Source organism: Lissotriton helveticus, chromosome 7, assembly GCF_964261635.1.
Source record: "Lissotriton helveticus chromosome 7, aLisHel1.1, whole genome shotgun sequence".
NCBI lineage: Eukaryota > Metazoa > Chordata > Amphibia > Caudata > Salamandridae > Lissotriton > Lissotriton helveticus.
This window is the reverse complement of record NC_136068.1, coordinates 544,948,802-544,971,594: the sequence shown is the minus strand read 5'-3', so window position 1 is coordinate 544,971,594 and position 22,793 is coordinate 544,948,802. Positions and strand designations below refer to the sequence as shown.

The 22,793-nt window shown below is 41.3% G+C and overlaps 1 protein-coding gene across 2 annotated transcripts in view; it reads left to right on the top strand.

Moving 5' to 3' along the window:
* LOC144768733 (very long chain fatty acid elongase 4-like) overlaps nt 1-19,627 on the top strand; it is a 101,852-nt gene extending 82,225 nt beyond the window's left edge. For both annotated transcript variants that reach the window (XM_078652617.1, XM_078652616.1), the window contains exon 9: nt 18,763-19,627. In XM_078652617.1, coding sequence (XP_078508743.1) covers nt 18,763-18,930 — 168 coding nt within the window. In that variant the 3' untranslated portion in view covers nt 18,931-19,627. The remainder of the gene's footprint in view (nt 1-18,762) is intronic.
* The last annotated feature ends 3,166 nt before the right edge of the window (nt 19,628-22,793 follow it).

Below are 22,793 nucleotides of genomic sequence, written 5' to 3'. Positions count from 1 at the left end.
CACCCCTGCTCGGTGTTGTGTTGCTTGACACCCTCCACTGTCGCACTCTGCTGCTCTGCAGCATTAGGTCGCTGCCTCCCCCTAACCCACTTCTCCATTGCTTCCTTGCCACTCCCTTAACAGTTTAAAAAAAAATAGTATTTCTTTTCCGGAGGACTCAGCAGCTCAATTTTGCTAAAGCCTTCTCTTTTCTCTACAAATGTACTTTCCCACACTTTAAAAAAAAATGTATTACACCAATTTAGTCTGCAGCATACTTGTGTGCGCGTGGTGATGCACGTCAGCACAGTGGGGACTGCCAAGGCAACACCCATTTGCTTGGTCAGTGCTAGTTTTAGAGAGGAAATGAGTGAAATAGAAGTGACATATTGGGTGCAGTTTCATTTTAGGAGTAGCGAAAAGGGTTGAGGGTGAATAGAATTTTCTTTTACACTGTGACTTCACCCTTTTGGTGCAAGAATGATGTGCCTTTAGGATATTGTGGTACAGTAAGCTCGATGTGTAGAAACAAATGTAGTAAATCACCAATTATTATAAAATACTAACAGTTCTCAATTTGTCCTTTTGATGTGAAGGAACATTGAAGCGTACATACGAGCAATTGGTATGGCATATGGAATTAAAGTTTCAAGTCCACCGAGTGGCACATTTTTAAAAACAAAAAATATGACCGCATTGAAGAGACACAAGCTGTCCTCTACCTTTTCTATTAAAGACACCCGGTGCTATGTCTTCTCTTTTTCTATGCCTGTTGCAAAATTTGCTAAGTTTCACATATGTATTTGTCACTTCTCTGTGTTTGTCCAAGGGCTTCTTTTTTTAAAAGTGCATTAGTATTGCCGATATCACTTCTCCCAGACATGCACATTTATCAGCTATCCTAGTTATGGACACGTAGATGTGCCGCAAGATCAAGATTTGTTATGGGAGTGGGCAGTGCAAATGGTGTGAGCTCCGCCTATGTTGTACCTTTGTGGATATTGACAAACCTCTGCAATGTGCGTGCCATATTTGTTCAAATGCTTATGAAAATAAGTACAGGCCAACGTATGTGCCACCTCTTACTTATGTAGGACAGGATGTGCTATGAATTAAAGCCTTCACCAAATGAAGAAAACAAAAAAAGTAATAAAAAAAAAAATGTCACAGTAATCCGAAATTTGACCATTTAATACAATTAGGAAAATCGGCATCCATAGCATCTGGCAAACAGGGGTGTTCCATGGAATAACACAAAAGTCATAGTTGGGCTCCATCATGCCTCTCTGGCTTTTTGTGTCTAGACGAATAGTCTAAGATCTTCAAGGGTTGAAAACCTATGCATACACCCGTGGGGACTTTAAGCTTTTTAAAATTGGGCCTATAGGTTGGCTGCCTTTTGGTTTTCCGACATTTGCATTAGGTGCACTGCAGACTTAAGCAATCTTGCCCGAATGTTGACGCGGGGAACATGAAACTCAGCATGACCACTGAAGGCTTATCAAGGAAGCCTATAGTGGTGATACATCTTTTTGTCTTGGTTGTACTGCTCCTTGTGCACTCCAACATTGTCCAGTCTCTTTCCCCATTGACTTATCTCACTGGTTGGGAATGTTGATAACATTATACATAAATACCCAAACATTTCCTTCCTCTTTCATGGCTTATGGTATCTTACTCCAGTGTTCAAAATTTGAGCCGGTGGTTGCAGGTGAGGCCAACCATCACTCATTTTGGAGGACGGTACTTTTTTCCATTTCAGACTTTGATCCAGAGCAAGAGAGAAAACCCATGAGGGGAAAAGGAGGAATTAAAAATGGAAAACAGTGACAAAGGGAGAAAGCAGGGATGAGAAAGAACTTGCAAGAGTGAAATAAAGTGGCAGATAGTGTCTGGTGGATGAAAGAGGCATGAGGAGGAATCAAGACTACGAAGCCTTGGTATACGGCACTCCCGACATTTAATAGTGCTGGCCACTGGCTTTTGAACAAACATTTGGGCACTGGCACATATTTATTTACAAATTTCAAATTAAGAACTGATTTCCACATAGTTGTACTGATCCAAGTGAATATAATTCAACACACGACTTCAGTGATTTTGTTTTCCCCTGTTCTGAGACTTCGATGATTCAAGTCTAGATACTAATTTAACTTTTAGTATTACAATTTGGGACGGATTCTAATATTTGCACACAAAACAGGGTATTTTTTAACTCTCAAAGTTTATTTTGTTATTATTTTTTTTAATAAAAACAGTAAAAAATCATTTATTTCATGACATTTTCCAATAATTTTGTACAAATTGGCTATCTAATACACATGAATATGCTCATATCTCAATCAACATTGCATTTGATCAATACACAAAATATAAAATTTTATAACAATATGACAACACAAAAATTTAATATAAAAACTAAAAAGTCCTTTGTCGACGCGTTTCGGTGTATAGAGGTTGCTGTAACACCTTCTTCAGGACAGACTTTGAATTAAAAACCAAACTTCTTCATTCTAAAATAAATACATACAATTAGTGTCATATTCTAGTGAGAGTGAAGTACATTAACCTAGTGTGCATAGATATTCTCATCACATATTGATAGAAATAGTTCTTACTTTCTTGTCATGGGTCTCAGTATATTTAGTGACTCCACACCCTTGGCGATTGGGGTCATCAATTCCTCATCACGGGTGGTAATACTAATGGGTATATTCTTAATGTATCTAAAAAATGGACACCTCCCAGTTACAGATTTATCTCAAATGAGTTTTCAAGCCTCAAAGTTGGGATATAGCGTTTTTACTCACTTTACGCGGTAAGAGATGTGTCTCTTGAGTCCCAAGATCTAATCTTGTTTATTTTCGGCTCGGATCTAGGCCCCTTTCAGTGTTTTTCCTTGGACCTAGTTTTGAAGAGGATTACTAAGACAATGCGGGACATGGTGTGTTTATACCAACGGCGCCTTAACTAGGTAGTGAGTTTGGCAGTATGGCTATTAGAAAACTGGACTATAGAAGTGTTTTCACTAGTGTGAATACACACCTATCATCTTCCTTATTGGGGAAATGCTCATGTTTGAGAAAAGGGAATGAAATGAACCTTAGCAGCCACCAATGTTAAAACACTGCTTCTCTGAATCTAAGACTGCTATAATTGCTAAATGATTGAATGTTAGAAATACCAAGAAGTGTAACAAATTAAAATCTCTAATATTCAGGTCAAACAAAAGAATTAAACTACGACCTCTACACAAAACAAGGAGGATGAAAGTGAAAAGATCCCTGCAGAAACGAGAGACCAACCTGTATTTAGAAAATCTCCGAAGAAGGGAGATATAACTCTAAGGTAGGTTTTGAAATAAACATTTCTTAGGTGAATCCTTAAAATCTGATGATAATATAAGACCATACTGAAATAGATGCTCCTCTTCAAAACTAGGTCCAAGGAAAAACACTGAAAGGGGCCTAGATCCGAGCCGAAAATAAACAAGATTAGATCTTGGGACTCAAGAGACACATCTCTTACCGCGTAAAGTGAGTAAAAACGCTATATCCCAACTTTGAGGCTTGAAAACTCATTTGAGATAAATCTGTAACTGGGAGGTGTCCATTTTTTAGATACATTAAGAATATACCCATTAGTATTACCACCCGTGATGAGGAATTGATGACCCCAATCGCCAAGGGTGTGGAGTCACTAAATATACTGAGACCCATGACAAGAAAGTAAGAACTATTTCTATCAATATGTGACGAGAATATCTATGCACACTAGGTTAATGTACTTCACTCTCACTAGAATATGACACAAATTGTATGTATTTATTTTAGAATGAAGAAGTTTGGTTTTTAATTCAAAGTCTGTCCTGAAGAAGGTGTTACAGCAACCTCTATACACCGAAACGCGTCGACAAAGGACTTTTTAGTTTTTATATTACATTTTTGTGTTGTCATATTGTTATAAAATTTTATATTTTGTGTATTGATCAAATGCAATGTTGATTGAGATATGAGCATATTCATGTGTATTAGATAGCCAATTTGTACAAAATTATTGGAAAATGTCATGAAATAAATGATTTTTTACTGTTTTTATTAAAAAAATAATAACAAAATAAACTTTGAGAGTTAAAAAATACCCTGTTTTGTGTGCAAATATTAGAATCCGTCCCAAATTGGAATACTAAAAGTTAAATTAGTATCTAGACCTGAAGGTCAGTTCTCAAAGGCCAAATAACACAGAAAGGAACCCCTTTTTTTGCTATTGTTGTATTCCCAGTCCTTTCTGGTTCTCTGGGAAACTCTCTCTTTTTGAAGACTTCGATGATTCATACATTCTGTCCTTTCGACTGCCTGTGATGGTTCAGACCTGTTGTAGTTCTTAATGCCACTATAAAAAACGACATCTACACATTCAGTTGCATAGCAATGTTGCTGAAAGGGGAAACAGACTTTACCACGATGTCGTAACCACACATATCTTTACCACACAAGTCTTTACAATGGCATACTAAATGTAACCCCTCCAAAGTCCAACACTTTACCTCCTCTAAACAGACTGGAATTGGAATAGTAAATTATACTTCTCCTAAGTCCAACGCTTTCCCTAAGGCATGCCATTGTAAAGGCTTGCATGGTAAGCATATGCATGGCAAAGATGTATTTGTTCTTAATACTTGGTTGTAAAGGACTGCATTGTTCAGTAATACAACCCTCTGTAAGTAGTACAGCTAATGAATTGGACTGATACTTGTGACACCACACTAATGACAACCCTATCTTCATAGATACCTCATTTCGGCAGCACACTCCTAGCTAGTTCTTAGTGTGTTTTTTCTGCATGGGACTCATTCTAAACTTGTCTAACATATTTGTGGACCACCACCATTGGCTTCGCTGAAAGAACACATAACTCAAGTTCTCCTCACCCAGACATATCTAACATGGGTCCGGGCCCCATATCAGTTTTCTGGATATCACCGGAAGATACATTTATATACAATTTGTCTAAATGGACCTTACTTACATTGTCAATGATTATTCCGACAAATTTGCCAAGTTCTGATCCTCCTGGATGTACATTGAACACTCCTGTTGCCCTGGAGAGTAAAAATGAAATTTCTGTATTATGGCCTTCGCCTGATGAATCCATGCCACCATTGCTCCTATGGGGATCCCGCTGTTTTCCACCACTTTTTGTAGTCTTTCTGACCTGTATTTACCAGCCTCCTTCTTGCTCTGAAGAGAGAGCAGTATGCAATTCTCTCTTTTATGAGTTTGTTCCACTAAAGCCGATATCTTATTTTAACACGCGGGACAGGAATGCAGTCAAATCACAACAACGTCTTTTGTATGAAAGTATACAGTCAAAATGCAGCATTTCTTTTTTGGCATTCGGCAACATGTATGCTAGTACCTGACACGGTAGCTCATAATTATCTGCATCCTAAAAATAACAATTGTATCAATCAATCAATCATAACACTTGTATAGCGCGCTACTCACCCGGAAGGGTCTCAAGGCGCTTGGGGGAGGGGGGGGGGGGGGCTACCGCTCGAACAGCCAGGTCTTGAGTTGTCTCCTGAAGGCGAGGTGGTCCTGGGTCAGCCGAAGGTGGATGGGGAGGGAGTTCCATGTCTTGGCCGCCAGGTAGGAGAAGGATCTGCTTCCGGCGGTGGCTCTCCGGATGCGTGGTACGGCGGCAAGGGCGAGGCTAGCGGAGCGTAGCTGGCGGGTGGGCGTGTGGAAGGTCAGGCGGTCGTTGAGGTAATTGGGGCCCAGGTTGTGGAGAGACTTGTGTGCGTGGGTGAGGAGCCTGAACGTGATCCTCTTGTTGACGGGGAGCCAGTGTAGGTTTCTCAGGTGGCCGGAGATATGGCTACGTCGAGGGATGTCTAGGATGAGTCGGGCGGAGGCGTTCTGGATGCGTTGTAGTCTTTTCTGCAGCTTGACTGTGGTTCCGGCATAGAGGGTGTTTCCGTAGTCCAGCCGGCTGGTGACGAGGGCCTGGGTGACCGTCTTCCTGGTTTCGGTCGGGATCCATCGGAAGATCTTGCGGAGCATGCGGAGGGTGTGGAAGCATGAAGAGGAGCAGGCGTTGACTTGTCTGGTCATCGAGAGGGAGGAGTCCAGGATGAAGCCCAGGTTGCGTGCGTGGTCTGTCGGCTTGGGGGCGGTGCCCAGGGCTGGGGGCCACCAGGAGTCGTCCCAGGCGGTGGGTGATGGCCCAAGGATGAGGACTTCCGTCTTGTCTGAGTTCAGTTTCAAGCGGCTGTTCTTCATCCACTCGGCGACGTCTTTCATCCCTTCGTGGGGGCTGGTTCTGGCGGTGTCGGGGTCTCTGGTGAGGGAGAGGATGAGCTGGGTGTCGTCGGCGTAGGAGATGATGTTGAGGTTGTGTTGGCGTGCGATGGCTGCGAGAGGTCTCATGTAGACGTTGAAGAGGGTGGGGCTGAGTGATGATCCTTGCGGGACACCGCAGATGACTTCGTTGGCCGCGGAACAAAACGGGGGGAGGCAGACTCTCTGTGTTCTTCCCGCGAGGAACGAGGTGATCCACTTCAGTGCCTTCTCTTGGATGCCGGTGTTGCTGAGGCGTTGGACTAGGGTGCGGTGGCAGACAGTGTCGAACGCTAACGCGAACCATCTATTGTTATTTTTCATAAGTGTGTAACATTTTGAAAAAAAAGTATGATTTTTGCCCACAGCACCACATGAAGCATTGAGTTTCTAAATTTGGTCTCTTCTTAGTAGTTCTTAACATCTACGAGTAGATAAAAAATACTATAGTTTAAAGATTTACAAACAGTAAAATTCTCTGAGAGACCCCCCCAAGGTTTGTGAATAAGATGGGAAAGATCTGCCGAAATAAAAAAGCAGCACACTTGTAGAAAACATAACAGTACTCCGAAAGGGATCCAACTGGATAATTGTCCAAAATGTTGGTAGTGATGATTCTACCAAGACCAGAAAAGATGACCAAGATAAAAGAATCCGAGTTAGAACCTATAATGTCACATTATCCATTACAGTTGAAATATGAAGACCATGTTTAGGCCCGTTTTCCCTCCCTGCCAGTAGAAAAGGCATCTGGTTTGATGTGGTCTGAGCAATGTATATTACACAGTGGCTACACACACGGTAAGCCTACTATTCAGTCTTCATTGCCGAATCGCCATCAGGGTTGACTTTGGCACTGGTGGCGCCTGGTGCGACAATCTTTTTTGCCTCTCCCCCGACCTCCTTCACGAAGGCTTCCCTACCGTCCAACAGTGCATCCCCCCATCTGTCCATAGCCCCCTCGTTCACATGAATTTAATTTTTGTTATAGCGCTTTTCATTCAGTGTTGAGTGTCAGAGCACTTTGTCACATACACACATTATACATAGACAATGAATAATGTGTGTAAATCATTCTATACGAAATGTTACATAAGACTGTGAGGATTACAAGGTGTAGGAATTGCATCTTATCCATAGTAGCAGGTTGTAGATTTTAAGAGTGTTTTGTCCAGAGCAGCGTAAACTCAATATTTAAAACATTCCGCTATGGTTAGGGTTGGCTTTACCAATAAGAATGTATTTCAGCCCAACACACCCTTTTTAGGAACATTAGGCAAATGAAAGACTGGAGAAAAAAACATAAAATTCTAACCTATACTATGCAGTATGCATGCAGCTCTTATGATGACAGTTCATCAATCATTGTGCTGTATTAAGATGGTAACTTATGAACTGCAAGTAACAAAAGGATCTCTTTGACAGAAGTAGTAACCCACTGTGCTGTCCACATAAAATACATTTCTTTGATCTACATGGTACACGTTCTTTGCAGCAGGCATATTAACCCTACTTTATGGTGAGTCAAAACTGCAATTAGACAAAACTCTGATCTCACTCCAGCAGGAATATTAATCACCAGAGTTATTTTGACATTTTTAATGTTGCTTGAAAACTGCAGGACACATAACGAAGACTTCAGCAAGTGCTTTTAAACTCATAAGTTAACAAATCGCCCTGCCGAGGTCTGCCCAAGGTGCGGCTGCACCAGCCGCACTGCCCTAAAGCCGGCCCTGATCACCAACCTTTATAAAGAATGGTAAAATACCAATATAAGTGATAAGTATGAAAGTGAAACATTTTAGAAATGTAGAGGAGATACTAGGTTCAAGGGTAGATTGTTTACCTTTCTCCCAAAAAATGCAAATAACATAAACATGTGGAAATACGTGCATGTTTTCTCACAAAAGTAGTTTATGAAGCAAGCAAATCAAAAAGTTAAAGATTATTCAGGTTTTTGTGGGTTCCTACATTCTTTTTGGTAAAAACAAGAATATGTATGTCCTATATTTTACATCAGTTTTGCTGTGGACAATCGAATGTATAGGCAATGTGCATTTGGGGCACACTTAATGTATATTTTTATTCTGTTTGTTTTGTTCTGGTTCTAGCAAACTTTACTAATAACCCGCAAGTAGTCTTTCTGAGTCATCTGCTAGTTACATATCGTTTAAGCAGCATTGCCTGCCATCAAATGCACCCAAAGGAGGGAAAGTTCATCCAGCCTTCTAATTTGTTCTTCTCTCTAATGTAGTTGGCAAAGACTCAGTGTGTTTGTTTTTTTCTCTTTGGGACTAAGAACTAGATCTATGTCGTCTGGCTTGGTTTGGAGAGCGTAGGCCGAAGAAGCTCCATCTCCAATCTGACACAACACTTGGAATCTCCCCCCTTCCCACCCCACCCCTGCTTGAGAAGTTTGATAGGCCACCTGCTATCTGAAGAGCCTCACTCATCAATGCTATCCACTTTGAGGAGGCCCATTGACCACCGGTGCCAATTGAATCCTGGTACTGATTTTTATTTTTAAATAGGCTCCAGGCAAGACTTGGTTGGGCTGAGATTCCCTTGTGAAATCCTGCCATCTTAATTATTTATGCAAATTAGTGTGGGTAAATGAGTATAGTCTACAAGTCCTCTTCCTTAAAATGTCTCCAAAATTACCACTTAGCAAACTGTCGTTTCAAACAAAATTAATCTCTTCGAATCCAAATGCAGGTTATCAATTTCCCTACTTTGTTCCTTTAAGCGTGCTTCTGCAATATTATTTAAATTGTGGTATCATTTTGTGACTTCCAGCTAGGAGTGTGCTACCGGCTTTCTCTCCAGCTCTGTTAGTTGTAAAAGCTCTGAAGCAGCTGTCAGTCAAGGTTTATAGATGGGGTTAGATTCCGAGTTTGTTGGAATCGAGGTGATATTTATCGTACCGCATTAGTTACAATACTCCAGGGCATCTTATTTATTGTGTGCTATAAATAGCTACTATTTTGAGTTATTGGGATCTAACATGCAGATAGTAATGCTTCACTAACCAAAATCACCATGGTACAGCTTGACTAATACCAATTAAACAACAGAAGAGTGAACCCAAATATATGAAGAGCTAACAAGAGGAGTCAAGCTAACAAGAGGAGTCACCCTTGTTTTCAGAAGAATCCTCACTCACAAACCTGGTTGGTGACATGCTTCATCATTGGGTTCCCACCAGAGAGGCCGAGTGCTTCCCTGGTGTGCTGCGACGCCTGATTACAGTAGAGCGGTTTCTTTTTTATATTTGTGGAGGTGCAAAAAGTGATGGTGCAAATGTTAAAATTGCCTTTACCAATCAAAAATATCTATTGGTGGACCACTAAGGCGAGTTTTAAAACAATTTTGGTGAGGTGGATGTAAGACTTGCTTGACTAATGCTTCAGTACAGCACACATGGGCACAGATTTGTATGCTTGGCCATTTTGGAAAAAAATTGTTTTCAGTTGTGCCTAGCTGGATCTTGTATGTGTCCAGAAAACATCTATATGCTTGAAACACGTTGCCCACTGATAGGCACTGAAATATATCCCGTTGGATTTGGAAGGCAGCCTTTCACCTAGTCTATGGGAGCTATCACTGTTCACATCTATTGCTACTTTGTCTGCCTGTTTTACAGTTGGCAACATGTAGGACGTGAGCTTTTTTGTTGGATGTTGTGCATGCTAGGTTCAAATAACCAAATGTAAGGGTCAGGAACTTTCATCTATATCTTGCAGACATTCCTCATATGAAACATAAAAGCCTTCCTTTAGGAATTGCTATATATAAATGGTGCATTTGTTGTCCATTTTCTTAAAAAATAAATGTTTTATTGCTGTCTCCCTCCATTTGTGAAAACAGATCACCCAATTAAAAGTTGTCAGTTTGGAGGCATGGCCTGAGACCAGCATGGTGGACGCAATCAATTGAGGTTCACACCTGCCCCAAATTAAATCCAGCATAATTCTTATCCCCCATAGCTTGCATAATGCCCTCTTCCCAAGTGCCACCCATAGAGACAAATGGAAGAACCACTGGTGTGGTAGTGAGCCCTGTGAGACTGGAGTCTTCTCACTCCGAGGGGGAATTGTGGAAACGCTTTGGTGGCTCAGGGTCCTACGTGCTGCTCACTCTTACTCGCTAGAAGAACATTGTGCAGTGGCCCCAGTATCTGAAGCTGGAAGCAGGTGGTGAGTATAGGCCTGCAATACATAAAAAATACTACGAGAGGAAGGGGCGGAACAATGGGGCACAAACACTCAACCAAGCATAACAAAACATGTGAACAATCACTGTTACATGGGTTTCGGCAAGCCAGATAAACTAATCTTGTTTTTAGAGTAAGGTAGCCCTCAGCCATCAACACAGTGGCATGCTTCATCATAGGGCTCCTCCTCACGTCTGGTAACCCTAGATCAACAGGGAAGTTCTTGGATGTTTTGGGTCCTGGGATAGATGATCTCCTAAAGACCTACCTATCACAAGGATACGGTTACCCTAATGAAATATATATATAGAGAGAGATGAAAAACTGTTAGAAATACCTTATGGTGGACATGCCCTGCCTTTATTATCGAACCTTTGTAGGTATAGTTAAAAATAGAAAGGGGAATTCTACAAACCTCTTGTAGGTCGATATGTTTCAGCCCTCCGATATGCCTTTAAAAAGTGCTCTTCGACTTTCTTTAAGACCAAATAAAAACAAATCTCTGTATATGTGAAGCAACAATTGGGATAAATTGTATAAAAATAGTTTGATATTTCACCCAAAGTTCCTGAGGTGCTACTGTCGCCAAAGCTTATGATCAGGAATCTGTGAGAACGATTAAATATGAGAATGAGTGTTCAACATATTCTTGATCATGTCAATTCTTACCAAACTTGATAACTTAATGAGCGGCAAACCGTCCAACACCAGACACAGGTCAGCGTCAAATTCGTAGTGAAAAGGTGCTTACTTACTAAAAAAGTGTACATGCACCATATGAGGAAGTCATGCAATGTCGACACTGAATTTAATGTCTTACCACTGTAGGGTCACAATCAGGCTTACACTCTAAGGTTCTGGAACTTCAAGGTGCTTTATTCAGAATAATTATCATAAGTGGAGAATTGCAGTCTGTAATGCACAAACCTGGTAGTCCATCCGAGCTGTGCTCCTTGTATTGCTCAATTTCTCTAATTAAAGTAGAAACCAAGATCATAGAGCGGATACATCTGGACCAGTGTGTCTTCGTGCCCTGATGCTTCACTAGACCTATTAGATGCCCTCACAATATGCTCTATTTGACTGATCACCTAGATGACCTCCTGTCTGTCCTAATAGTTGACTTTGTTAGGCATTTGATTCAGTCGAAAGAGACTAGCTGTTTGCGCTCCTAGAGAAATATAATAAGATCAGGGAGCCACTTGAGGTCTATTACCTAGGGTATAAATGACAACTGAGAGGATTGAAGCTTGGCAAAATAACATGGTACATTAACTAGAAAGGCTGCACGTTTACCTCTTGTAATAAACTGGATTATTATTTTTTTGGGGGGCAGGGTTGACTACCCACCTCAAGGAATAATCACAACCCTTGTCAGGGGAACCCTCCAAGTCACTAAATTAACCTCAGCTCAACCCCTCTGGTAACTATGGCAAAGTGCAGACCGACTTAACTTTGGGAAATGTGCAAAGTATTTATGTAGTACCAAAACAGTAATACATTTAAAATGCAAATCAATACAAATTAGAAAACATAGAGTAACATTTAATTAGCAAAATTACACACAAATCACAACAATCCAATAAGGAGAACCAGATATATGCCTTTTTTTTTTAGGTTTTAAGTGAAAATAGCTTCTAGAAGCACAAAGAGGCAATGATAGTCAATGGTCATAATAGACTGCGACCTAGGTGTAATTTGAAACTGACTGCTATGGGGTGTGGATCAGATACACCAACCAGGTTAATCCTGGTCAAATATTTTACTTTCTGACTTCAGTCCTTTAAGTCTCAGTCTACCACAGGAGTATACTTCTAAAGCTCCCCATGACCTCAGGGGAGGCACTTAGAGACACACAGGGTGGCGGTCAGCAGCCAAACAGCAAGGTCTAGTACAGGTCCAGGTGCCACTGAGCAGCGGAGCAGTTGTAAGCAAAGGCCCCTTGTAGCTTCTTGTTTCCCTGTAGCTTTAATAGGAGGTCAGCCATATGACGCTTGGAGTTCACTTATTTGTCCTGGGTACACAAGATTGAGCTGATCCAGTCCTTTCAGTGCTCTACTCAGTTTATACTGCAGGTTCAGTCCTCTTCTGATCGGCCTTGGGTCCAGGAATGTTCTGAAGTGGGTGCCTGGAGATGCCACATTTATGCCTGGCATAAGCTAGTGGGTGGCAGTTTCTCCTGGGCATGCTGTACCCAATGGGGTAAAAGTTCCCGGGGCCAACCAAACTCACTTTAGGCATTTTTAAGATGGCAGAAGACTTCTGCCACACTAAATGTGGGTTATTACTTCTGGGTGTGTGTGTGTGTGTGTGTGTGTGTGTGTGGGTAGTGCACTATGGAAAACCTTTAGTCCTACCACATCTAACACTAAACCTCAGTTTGGCACAGTCACTGTACCCTGAATAATCCCAGAGACAGAAGTCTGATGGAACAAAAGTAGGGTTTTGCAGCAACTAGACTGTGGATGCACATAAATTGTTTTTCATCCTGGTCTCGCCATTTCAAGTGCGCCCTCAGTGTTATATGTAAAACCTCGGCAGACCTGCCAAGCAGGATTTGACACTATAATGTCAAAAAGGATGCTCAAGGTCCCTCCCTGCATACTCTGTCAGGTTCAGATCTATCATGTCTGACCACTCAGGTCAGCCTGTTGTTTGCTTTTAGAATACAGTCACACCCGTTCACACCTATTCAAATACTAATTACTGGCTGTTAGACCTGGCATCATTGGCGTGAGTCTCCATTCCATTTTGACGGATTGCCTCCTCTGTTTTGATATGTTTTTGCTGGATTTATGCTTTAGGCACTGTGCCACTGCTGATCAGTGCCACAGTGCAAGTGTTCCCTATGTTAAATTAATATACTGATCAGCAGCGGCTGGTCCATTAGGGGCGTCGGGGCAGCGCCCCACTTGTCACAAGCAAGACAAACTTTAACGTTGACACAGGCAGCAAGAAATGCAAGCAGACGCAATTCATTCGTCTGTTTACATTTCCGGCCTGTGCTGGCAGCTGCTTCACAGCCTCAACTGCGCATGCGTCATTCAGTGCATTCACGCAGGTGAGAGCAGCAGGAGTCCAGAGCAGTGGACTCCTACTGTGCATCTGCGAGCCAGGGGCGCTTTTCATTTAGCACAGCCACTCCATTGGTATTACATTAGGCATGCTGTGCATGCCTAATGTAATGCAGCAGTCTGCAGATAGGCTCCTGCTCGGGCGGTGACGTACAGTCGCCCCCATGCCCTGTGAAATGGCAGGATACCGGCCCCAGTTGCATCCAGTCCTATGATTTGTCACGGACTCGGAGACGTGATGTGACGCGGACCGGCTGCCGGCGGAGGAGATGTCATGCCTCATCCTGGTAAGTTTAGTTTATTTGGCCCTTTGGGATAATAATAATAATGTATTAAAAGCACCGCAGTTTCAATGGAGCTTCACCTCACGTCATCTTTGTGAGTCTTGGAGCTGAATTGTAATCATGCATAATCCTTCTCTCGGCATGTTTAAGACTATTGATCAGTTCTGCAGATTGAAGGGAATGCCAACAACAGCCCGCGGCAATGTGTCTTTATTTGTGGAGTGCGCACATGTTCAGCGGCAATATCTGCTCCAGATTACAGGCTGTACACAGAGAGGCGGGTTGCAATTCTTTACAATGTGTTATGTGCACCCACCAAGGTGACACATAAAGCAAAGCATGCCATGCTTACTGCTGGAGGAAGGAGTCTGGAGCCAGGGGTTCAAAGGACACTAACACTGGCAGTTCCTCTAAAGCACGACACTGCAGTCAGTGTAACACATCTGAATATCCTTTTATCACTTTAATGTAGAATCTCCTGCACACAATAGAATCTATAAAACACTTGCCCATACCTTATGTTGCCACACGTGTTTCGTTACGACACTCTCCTCTTCAGCACAGATTATACCATGCAAAGATTGAAATCGGAAAATAAAGAATCTGCAATCAACATTTACGTTTAAATTTGTAAATCAGAAATACATGAATTAAATCTATTTTTAATCTCCCACGCCATTTGATCGTGAACAGCTTTAATCATTTGACATGCAAGTGGTAAATATTAATCGGAATGGTGGAAGCGGTACGAAGGAATGCGTACCTATTTGAAAGGAAGGACAACTTTGAGGTTTTCTGCTAAGGTTCTATGTGCATGGTAGGAAATGATGTCAGAATCAGGCTGCCCTGGGCCCTGACACACTCGTAACATCAAGGTGAAAGCACTTATAAATTGAAGGTCATACATACACAATATTAGAATGCATAGGCCGTTTCCACCAATTCCAGCATGGAACTCCACTCAGCATGGAAGGAAACTGTTTATTTAACTTTATAGTTGGAGTTCTGATGCAACTCAGTGTGATAAATTGAAAACATAAATTACGACATGATTTAGAAATTTTGCAGCTGAGCTCGGATAGCTCAATTAAGCCAATAATAGCTGTCCTTATGTGATGTGATCCTGTGCTCATGTCAAGCGCTGAGCTCCAATACCTCCGGTTTAAGTTTGAGCTTTATAAAACTGCAAAACGGGCCTGGCTGCTTTTCATCTCGTCTGGCAGTCACCACTCCACTCTGGCACCCATACTAGGGCATGAGCCAATCCAATGTGCAGCACATTAGAGCAGTGGCAGAATTGGATGGAGCTGGTTGGCTGAGCCCTCCAGAAGGCCCTGGAGGCCTGTGTTTTCTCTCCAACCAGCCGTCTTTATTATGGAGTAGGGTGTAAAGAGAAGGAACGGGCCTGGGCAAAAAAACACATTTTGTGCACTTGTATCTATATGAAAATATTAACAAATAAAAGTGAAAACCAGCATTCCAATGGGAAAATCGTGTATGTGCACACAACGAAATACATGGACGGGTGACTACTTCTCTAAGCGCATTCTCAACAGTAAAACACTTTCTAGAAGTCGCAGCGCAGGGGCCAGGGATTAAATCAGAGTGTAATCAGTAGCTTCCTTTCAGGCGCAACACAGTCCCTCCTCTAGAAGACACACCGAGAAGTATGCTCTACAGCCTTCATTGTGACTGATTCATGGAGTACAGAGGCATGTGGTGTTAGCATCAGGTACTTTTCACAGTCGCAAATTCACACTCCCAAAAACCCGTCATTGTCCCTGTCACTGATGCCAATCATTTTACACCCTCACCACTTTCAAATGTCACCAGCCGCCACTGATACTAATTGGATTCCATGATTGGGTTATGTGATTTATCTGTCAGCCCCTAGTACAGTGCACCATGTGTGCCCAGGGCTTGTAAATCAAATGCTGCTGGTGGGCTTGCGCACTGGTTGTGCCACCCACAGAAGCAGCTTGTAAAGTGTGTCTATGGCCTGCCATTGCAAGGCTTGTGTGCAGTCTAGCACTGCCATGTCGACTTGGCCAAGTGCACCCACTTGCCAGTCCCTAAACCTTCCCTTTACTTCATATTAGACACCCCTATGGTAGGCCCAAGGGCAGGGTGCATTGTAAGTACAAGGTAGGACATGCTCTGATGTGTGTAGCATGTTCTAATAGTGAATCACAGCCATTTGCGTTTTTCACTATTGAAGGCTACCTGTTCTCATAGGCCAGAATGGGCAGTTAGATTATTACATGCTTATAATCTTAACGGACTCAGGGAACCCGGTAGAAATTCGAATTTAGTATGCCTGAACTCAGAATAATAAAATACATCTTTTAGTAAAGTTATTTTATTATTCTGTGTTTGCAAATACCACTTTTAGAAAGTAGGCTCTGAAATGACAGATCGCCTACATCCCTTCAGATCAAGGATGACACATAGACTCCTATGCTCCTCAACATCGATGATTTTCTCTGTGAAGGTACTGTTTCAGCGGGGCCTGCGTTGCTTCTGTATCCCACCCGCGCTCCATAACAGTTGCCTTAACTTTTCAGGTCTGACCTTGTCCAGCGCACCCAAATAGACCCGGTTGGCGCTTTATGACTCTAACAGAAGCAAGTTTTTCCCTTGACCCACTATATCATAACACTGGCATACAATGATACACCTACTAAACTATGTTATATTCCGATTAAAACAGTACACTTTGTCACAACATTTTTTTTTTTTCAAAGCTCATAGTACATTATACATCAGTTAAAAAAATGATTACAATTAAAACAATGCTATAACCAGGATAAAATCCCACACAAAAAATTCATACAGTTCATATAACTTCCTACTTTGATACACAAAAAATCAATTATGCCCAGCATAATAAAGACAACACGACATGTAAGACGTTATTATTGTCAAATACAAGTGCACATCTACTTTGGCTTCTAGATACGTCAGTCAATACATTGTCTGCATTAGTATTTCACTAATTACATATCAGTTCTTCAATTGTGCATAAAAGAAAGCTTCGACGCATTTCGATGGTTATCATAAAAAAAATTCCATCTTTGTCAAGACATAACATTTTTCGTTGTCTTAATAATTTCAGGGATTGCTATGTATCTTCTCCCTTTGTTTTTAACCTGGAAACAAACCGTAATCCCTGTTTTTTCCAGAATCCTATATTCGTCAGGTTATTTCAATGCAGTTTAACAATCTGGAGTTTGTAATTGACTCGTGTCAAAACGTACTTATACTCGTCTTGTTTAAAAACCAGCCATGCGCTTAACTTCTGTTTCCTGCTTTTTCCAAAGTTACCAAAAAGTTCTGGTCTGATGAACGGCTCCCCACGTTTATTTTTCAATTATAAAATCGTAGGTGTAAAGCAGGTCGTTTTTTTCAGGCTGCACTCCACTGTTGTGCCGCTCTTACTCAGCGCGTTAACTCCGTCACGGGGCTCCTCGGGTAGTTTAAAATCCTCCTTTATGACTAAGCACATCAATCCAAAATATTCTTTAAAAATTCATAACTCGGGTTTTACAAATTGGAGCTTTGTTGTTTTGCTCTTGTTTTGTTAATTAAATTTAGCTTTATTGTTCTAACCTGGTGTGGATTATTTCTGTGTGGTGCTTTCACTGTTTTACTGCATTATGTGTTGCACAAATACTTTACACATAGCCTCTTAAGTTAAGCCTGACTGCTCTGTGTCAAGCTACCAGAGGGTGAGCACAGGTTAATTTAGGGTGTACATCCCACACTAGGATTGTGGTCCCTACTTGGAAAGGGTGCATACACGGCCAATTAGAGACCCCATTTCTAACAACCAACAATTGCAACATTTTAAAAATGTCCACTTATTACGTTTTTCTTTAAGGCAACCGTTTTGTTTCTTCAGAATTACCACAATAACTTATGCATGTGTACTGTCTTTGCTTTTTATTTGCTATGTCATTTTGTGAATGGTAACTCCAGGTGAATCTGATATTTCGTTGTGTGGACAAATTTGCAATTTTTATTATATCTTGAAAAATAGTGTAATATCTCTTGTACTTTTAGGAACACATTTATGGCGAAGTTACACAGCTCAGTAAGTCACCTTGCTGCCCTGCTTGACAGGGAAAGGGCAGGAATGTGTCATAGGTGGCACATTCCTGCCTTTTTTCCCTGCGCAGGCCCCTTTTTGGCTGCCTAGCACCAATGCGGGTACTCTTCTACCATGGTGCAAGGGTACCTGCGTTGCATTCAGGATTGTTTTTGTGCAGGAAGGGACAACTTTCAGCACAAAAACAATCCTGAGTGGCATATTCCTCTTCCTGTGTGTTCTGCTAGGAAGTAATGAGGAGAAATCAATCTATTTCTCCTTATTACACCCCACCTGACAATAACGTATCTTGTTGGCGCATTCCAAAGATGATAAATGTGGGAATGCAGCAAAATCCATGGGAACTGTGTGGGCACACCCACTCAACGCTCATGGGCAGAGCAATGCAACACATTTATTTGCTCTGCATTGCATTACTCCTGATTTAGGAAGCCACTCTGGGCCAGCTAAGGTGGCCTTGCGTGGCTTCATAAATCACAGTTTGGGATTGCGTTGTGCTTGCACCACGTTGCATGGTGCAAAAGCGAGGCAACTCCCCTTGTAAATATGCCGTTAGTCACTCGCACTAAAATGCCTTCAGCTTTGTCAATAGTACAACAAGCACCTAAGTTTATGGGCTTGTTTTAGTGTTTGTAGGACTGTCAAATAGTTCAGTGCTGCTTTAGAGTAACCCCAGAGCTGCATGCACCAGAAATCATGTTGCAAATGTGCAAGAATTCAGGTTTTCGATGTTTAACTCTTGTTTCTTTTCTTTCCCGCACAGAGCCAGTTTGTGGCCATTGCTGCCCACTCTTCCTACAACCTGTTCACAGACTGCGATTTCCCCGACGGGTTCAACTCTATTGTTTTTATTTATATAGTCAGCCTCATTCTTCTCTTCAGCAACTTCTACATCCAGACCTACCTCCGTGGCAAGAAGAAAACAACATAAAGGCAAAGAAGTGGTTTGGACAAAAAGGGCAACAAAGCAGAAGAATTGGAGAGGAAGCCAGCCATGGCAGAAACTGGTTTTAAAAGAGGCTGGGAGGACAGAAGAGTGTAAGGCTGTTATTGAGGACTCTTGCACAACATTTGTGTGCAGGATGAAGAAACTATAGCTGAAGACAGTCAAAAATCTAAGAATGGGCTGCAAGTCCCGAGCCACAGTGATTGGAACTGGCTGTGCCCACCAACATGATTGATTCTACATTGTAAGGAACGGGAGTCAAGAAATCACACCTGACTAAACTTATAATGTTTTTAAAAAACGATTTAATGAGGAAACCTATTGTATCGATGTGGAGGAAAACACCTGACCATACTTTGAGATAATATTAGTATTCTCCCTTTTAGTTGCCATGATGGTTGAATGCTGCGATCTGGTTTACTTTGTTGAATTCGATGCAGATTTAACGCGGGCAAAAGGTGCTACTTTTTTCCATGAAGAAATAATTGTAGGATTTCAGAAGGGATCTGACCAGGTTGGTACTGGAGAAAGTCCGCAAACCCTTGGAAGATCATCTCATGGACAACGCACTGGAAACATTGGCAGCTAGGCAGAATGCAAGGCATCTTTGCCACATATAAGAAATGGAGACCTTTTTCTCCTTGGCTACACTGATTTAATAAAAGTAGCATGCAGTAATACAGTTTCATTTTTTGTTAATGATTATCAGTTTATAGAGGGAAATTTGAAAGCATGTAAGAAATCCCATAACAAGGCATCGCATTTACACAGGTCTACGAACCATAGCACATTTGCTCACAGCTAAAAACATTTATAGGCCTTGATCTTCTAACTTTTTATTGTATATTTAGGAGACAACTTGATTTGAGCCCTCCCAGTATGGATTTCTGCAGGGTTTGAACAAAGTATCGGGTACAAAATATTATGTGGACAAAATATTGTGTCAAGAATAACAAGGACAAAAATATTGTGAAGGTAAGTTTCTATGGGAAAGCAAAGTTTTACTATACCCAACTCTACATATATTTACCTTAACAATATATATATAACTTCAAGGCACGTATATGTGAAATTAAGAAAAGTAAATGTATACTTACTTATTTGCACTTACCTTTTTGATATTTTTATCATCAATACTTTTGAAACAATATTCTGCCCACACAATATTTTTGTCCTCGATATTCTGTCAGTGATCCGCCTCTTGCACAACTAAATATTTAAAGCCGTTTTTGGGGGGAAGGCGATATTGTACATCGAGATTTCATGGAGCTCTTAAGAACGTCCTGTTCGCTTATCAAATAAAAAGATCGAGAATTCCACAGCATAGACTCTTGCACTTGAAGGGAAAAGCCGCCTGGAACTGTGTTTGACACAATAAAAAGTTGTCCGATAACCGTAGTTCTCGGCCAATTTTGTATATCCTTTATTCTTCCAGAAGAGCGTATAGACCCTGAAGAAAGTTTTATGGCTAATTGACATTGGCTTTGAAAATAACTATGTCTAATGTGGAGATAGTGCAGAGAATTTTTTTTTTAAACAATCTTTATTGCAGATTTTTATTAACTTTACATTTGGCCCAACCCCCCACCCACCTCCCCCCAGGAGACCAGGAGGTAATGATACAATCAAACGTAAGTAGATACAAATTACAACTCAATAATTTTCTAAGATGAGGAAATATGTACAGATATAGAAACAAAAAGGAAAAAGAAGAGAGAGGAGTACAAAAACAGGAAAGGAGAGAAGAAGAAAATCTCATAGAATCTCAACATATTCCTGTTTCTAAAATCTCCCATTATTCCCCCTAATCATTCTCTTCAATTCAGTCAAGTAGGGGACCCCAAATCTTCATTCCTCTTCTACGAGTATTATACCCTTTGTTTCTATAGATGGCAACTTCAAGGCTACATGTCGCCAGCAGTCTGGCCCTCCACTGTATATATGACGGTGGTATTGGATCAAGCCAGGCTGATGCCACACACAGACGAAGCACCCCCATCGCGACAAAAATTAACCCCTGTATCTGTTTTGGCCTTTCGTTGTTTGACACCTCCAGCATGATTTCTGATGTTGTGATGTTTTCCTCATAATGCGCTATCTTTGTGAGAAAGCTTGATATTTCAGCGATTAGATTAGTTAGCGAGTCACAGGAGGCAAACATGTGAATGATATCTGCCGCTGGGAGTGAGCAGCGTGGACAAGTTGTGCCTTTCCCAGTTCCCCACTTAGCTATTTTAGATGGGGTATAATACAATGAAAAATAGGTCTTATAATATTGTGCTTGAAGCCTTATGGACATAAGGCATGAAAGTGACATTTCATATGAATATGCCAAACTTTGGTTAGATAATCCAAGTTTGGTCAGCCATGCCATTATATGTTTGTTCATGTCATCTGGTAACAATGCATTCATAGCCCCATAAATCTCACCAATTTTTAAGGGCATTTCCCTATGTAAGTTTCCTATGAAAGAACACGGTTGAAATTTGATCCGGCCACCGCCTTTCTTCAATAGAAAATCTCTCACTTGGAGAAATTTAAAAAAATCCCTATTAGGAATATTGAATTCTAACTTTAATTCGGCAAATGATTTAAATCCATTAGACGCAAAAAAACAGCCAAGTTGGGTAATCCCCAGATCATTCCATTTCTTTATATAATTGTCGTGGAAAATCTCAGGAAGATCTGAGTTCTGATTCACGGGAGTGTAATAGGAATAGCGACCTAGTCCTAATAGCGTTTTAACATTCCCCCAGACTTTGCTAACATTATTAATAGTCTTAAATTTGACTTTTTTGAAATACCCGTCATTAACATGTTGCCATAGACATCCAGCGGCCCCTTCTCCCAGAATAAGTTCTTGTGGTGTTGATATAGTACCGCTTCCTTGGTTACCAGTTATAAGACTCAAGCTATACCTTAATACTGTGGCCCAGTAGTATAACTTGAAGTTGGGGAGAGCCCAACCTCCACGTTCTCTTGAGTTAGTGAGCCACCGCAATGCCCTGCGCGGTCGATTATATCCCCAGACAAATCTAGAAAACAATGTATCTATATTTTTAAACACCTGTGGGGAAAATTCTAAACAAATAGCCTGAAAAAAATACAGAAACTTAGGTAAAAACAGCATCTTAACTACGTTAGTTCGACCACCAATAGTTAGATGGAGGTTATTCAATCTGGTCAGCTCTTTCTTGGTCCGTTGTAAAGTGGATCTATATTGATGCTGACAATAAACTCTATAGCAGCACAGATGCTGACCCCCAGATATGTTGCCTTTTCAGTTACTCTAGAGTCATTCATCATAATCTTACTATTCAACACAATCTGTATCTTGCTAGCATTCAGTTTATACCCAGAGGCTTCACCAAAGAGTAGTGCTTCTGTTTCTATCACATTTATAGCATTTATAGGGTCCCCTGTAACAATGGCGATGTCATCAGCATATCCTAAGCATTTTGTATCCATATCAAGTACTAGGATAGGAGGAATTAGTGCATTATTTTCCAACCTCCGGATAAATGTATCTATATAAATAGCAAATAGGAGGGGTGAGCAAGGGCACCCTTGTCTAGTCCCCCTAGTAATAATGAAATTTTCTGACAGAGTCCCGTTGATCAAGACGCTGGCTCTGGGCTTTACATACAACTGTTTAATAGCAGTTATACATTTTTCACCAATACCACAGTTTGCCATTGCCGCCTACAGGAACTTCCAGGAGACCCTATCAAACGCCTTCTCCACATCTAGCAAGATGAGCGCCATAGGGTCTCCTGTAGTTCCCGTGTAGTCAAAGAGAGAAATAACTCTTTGTACATGGTCAATAGTAGACCTTCCTGGCACAAACC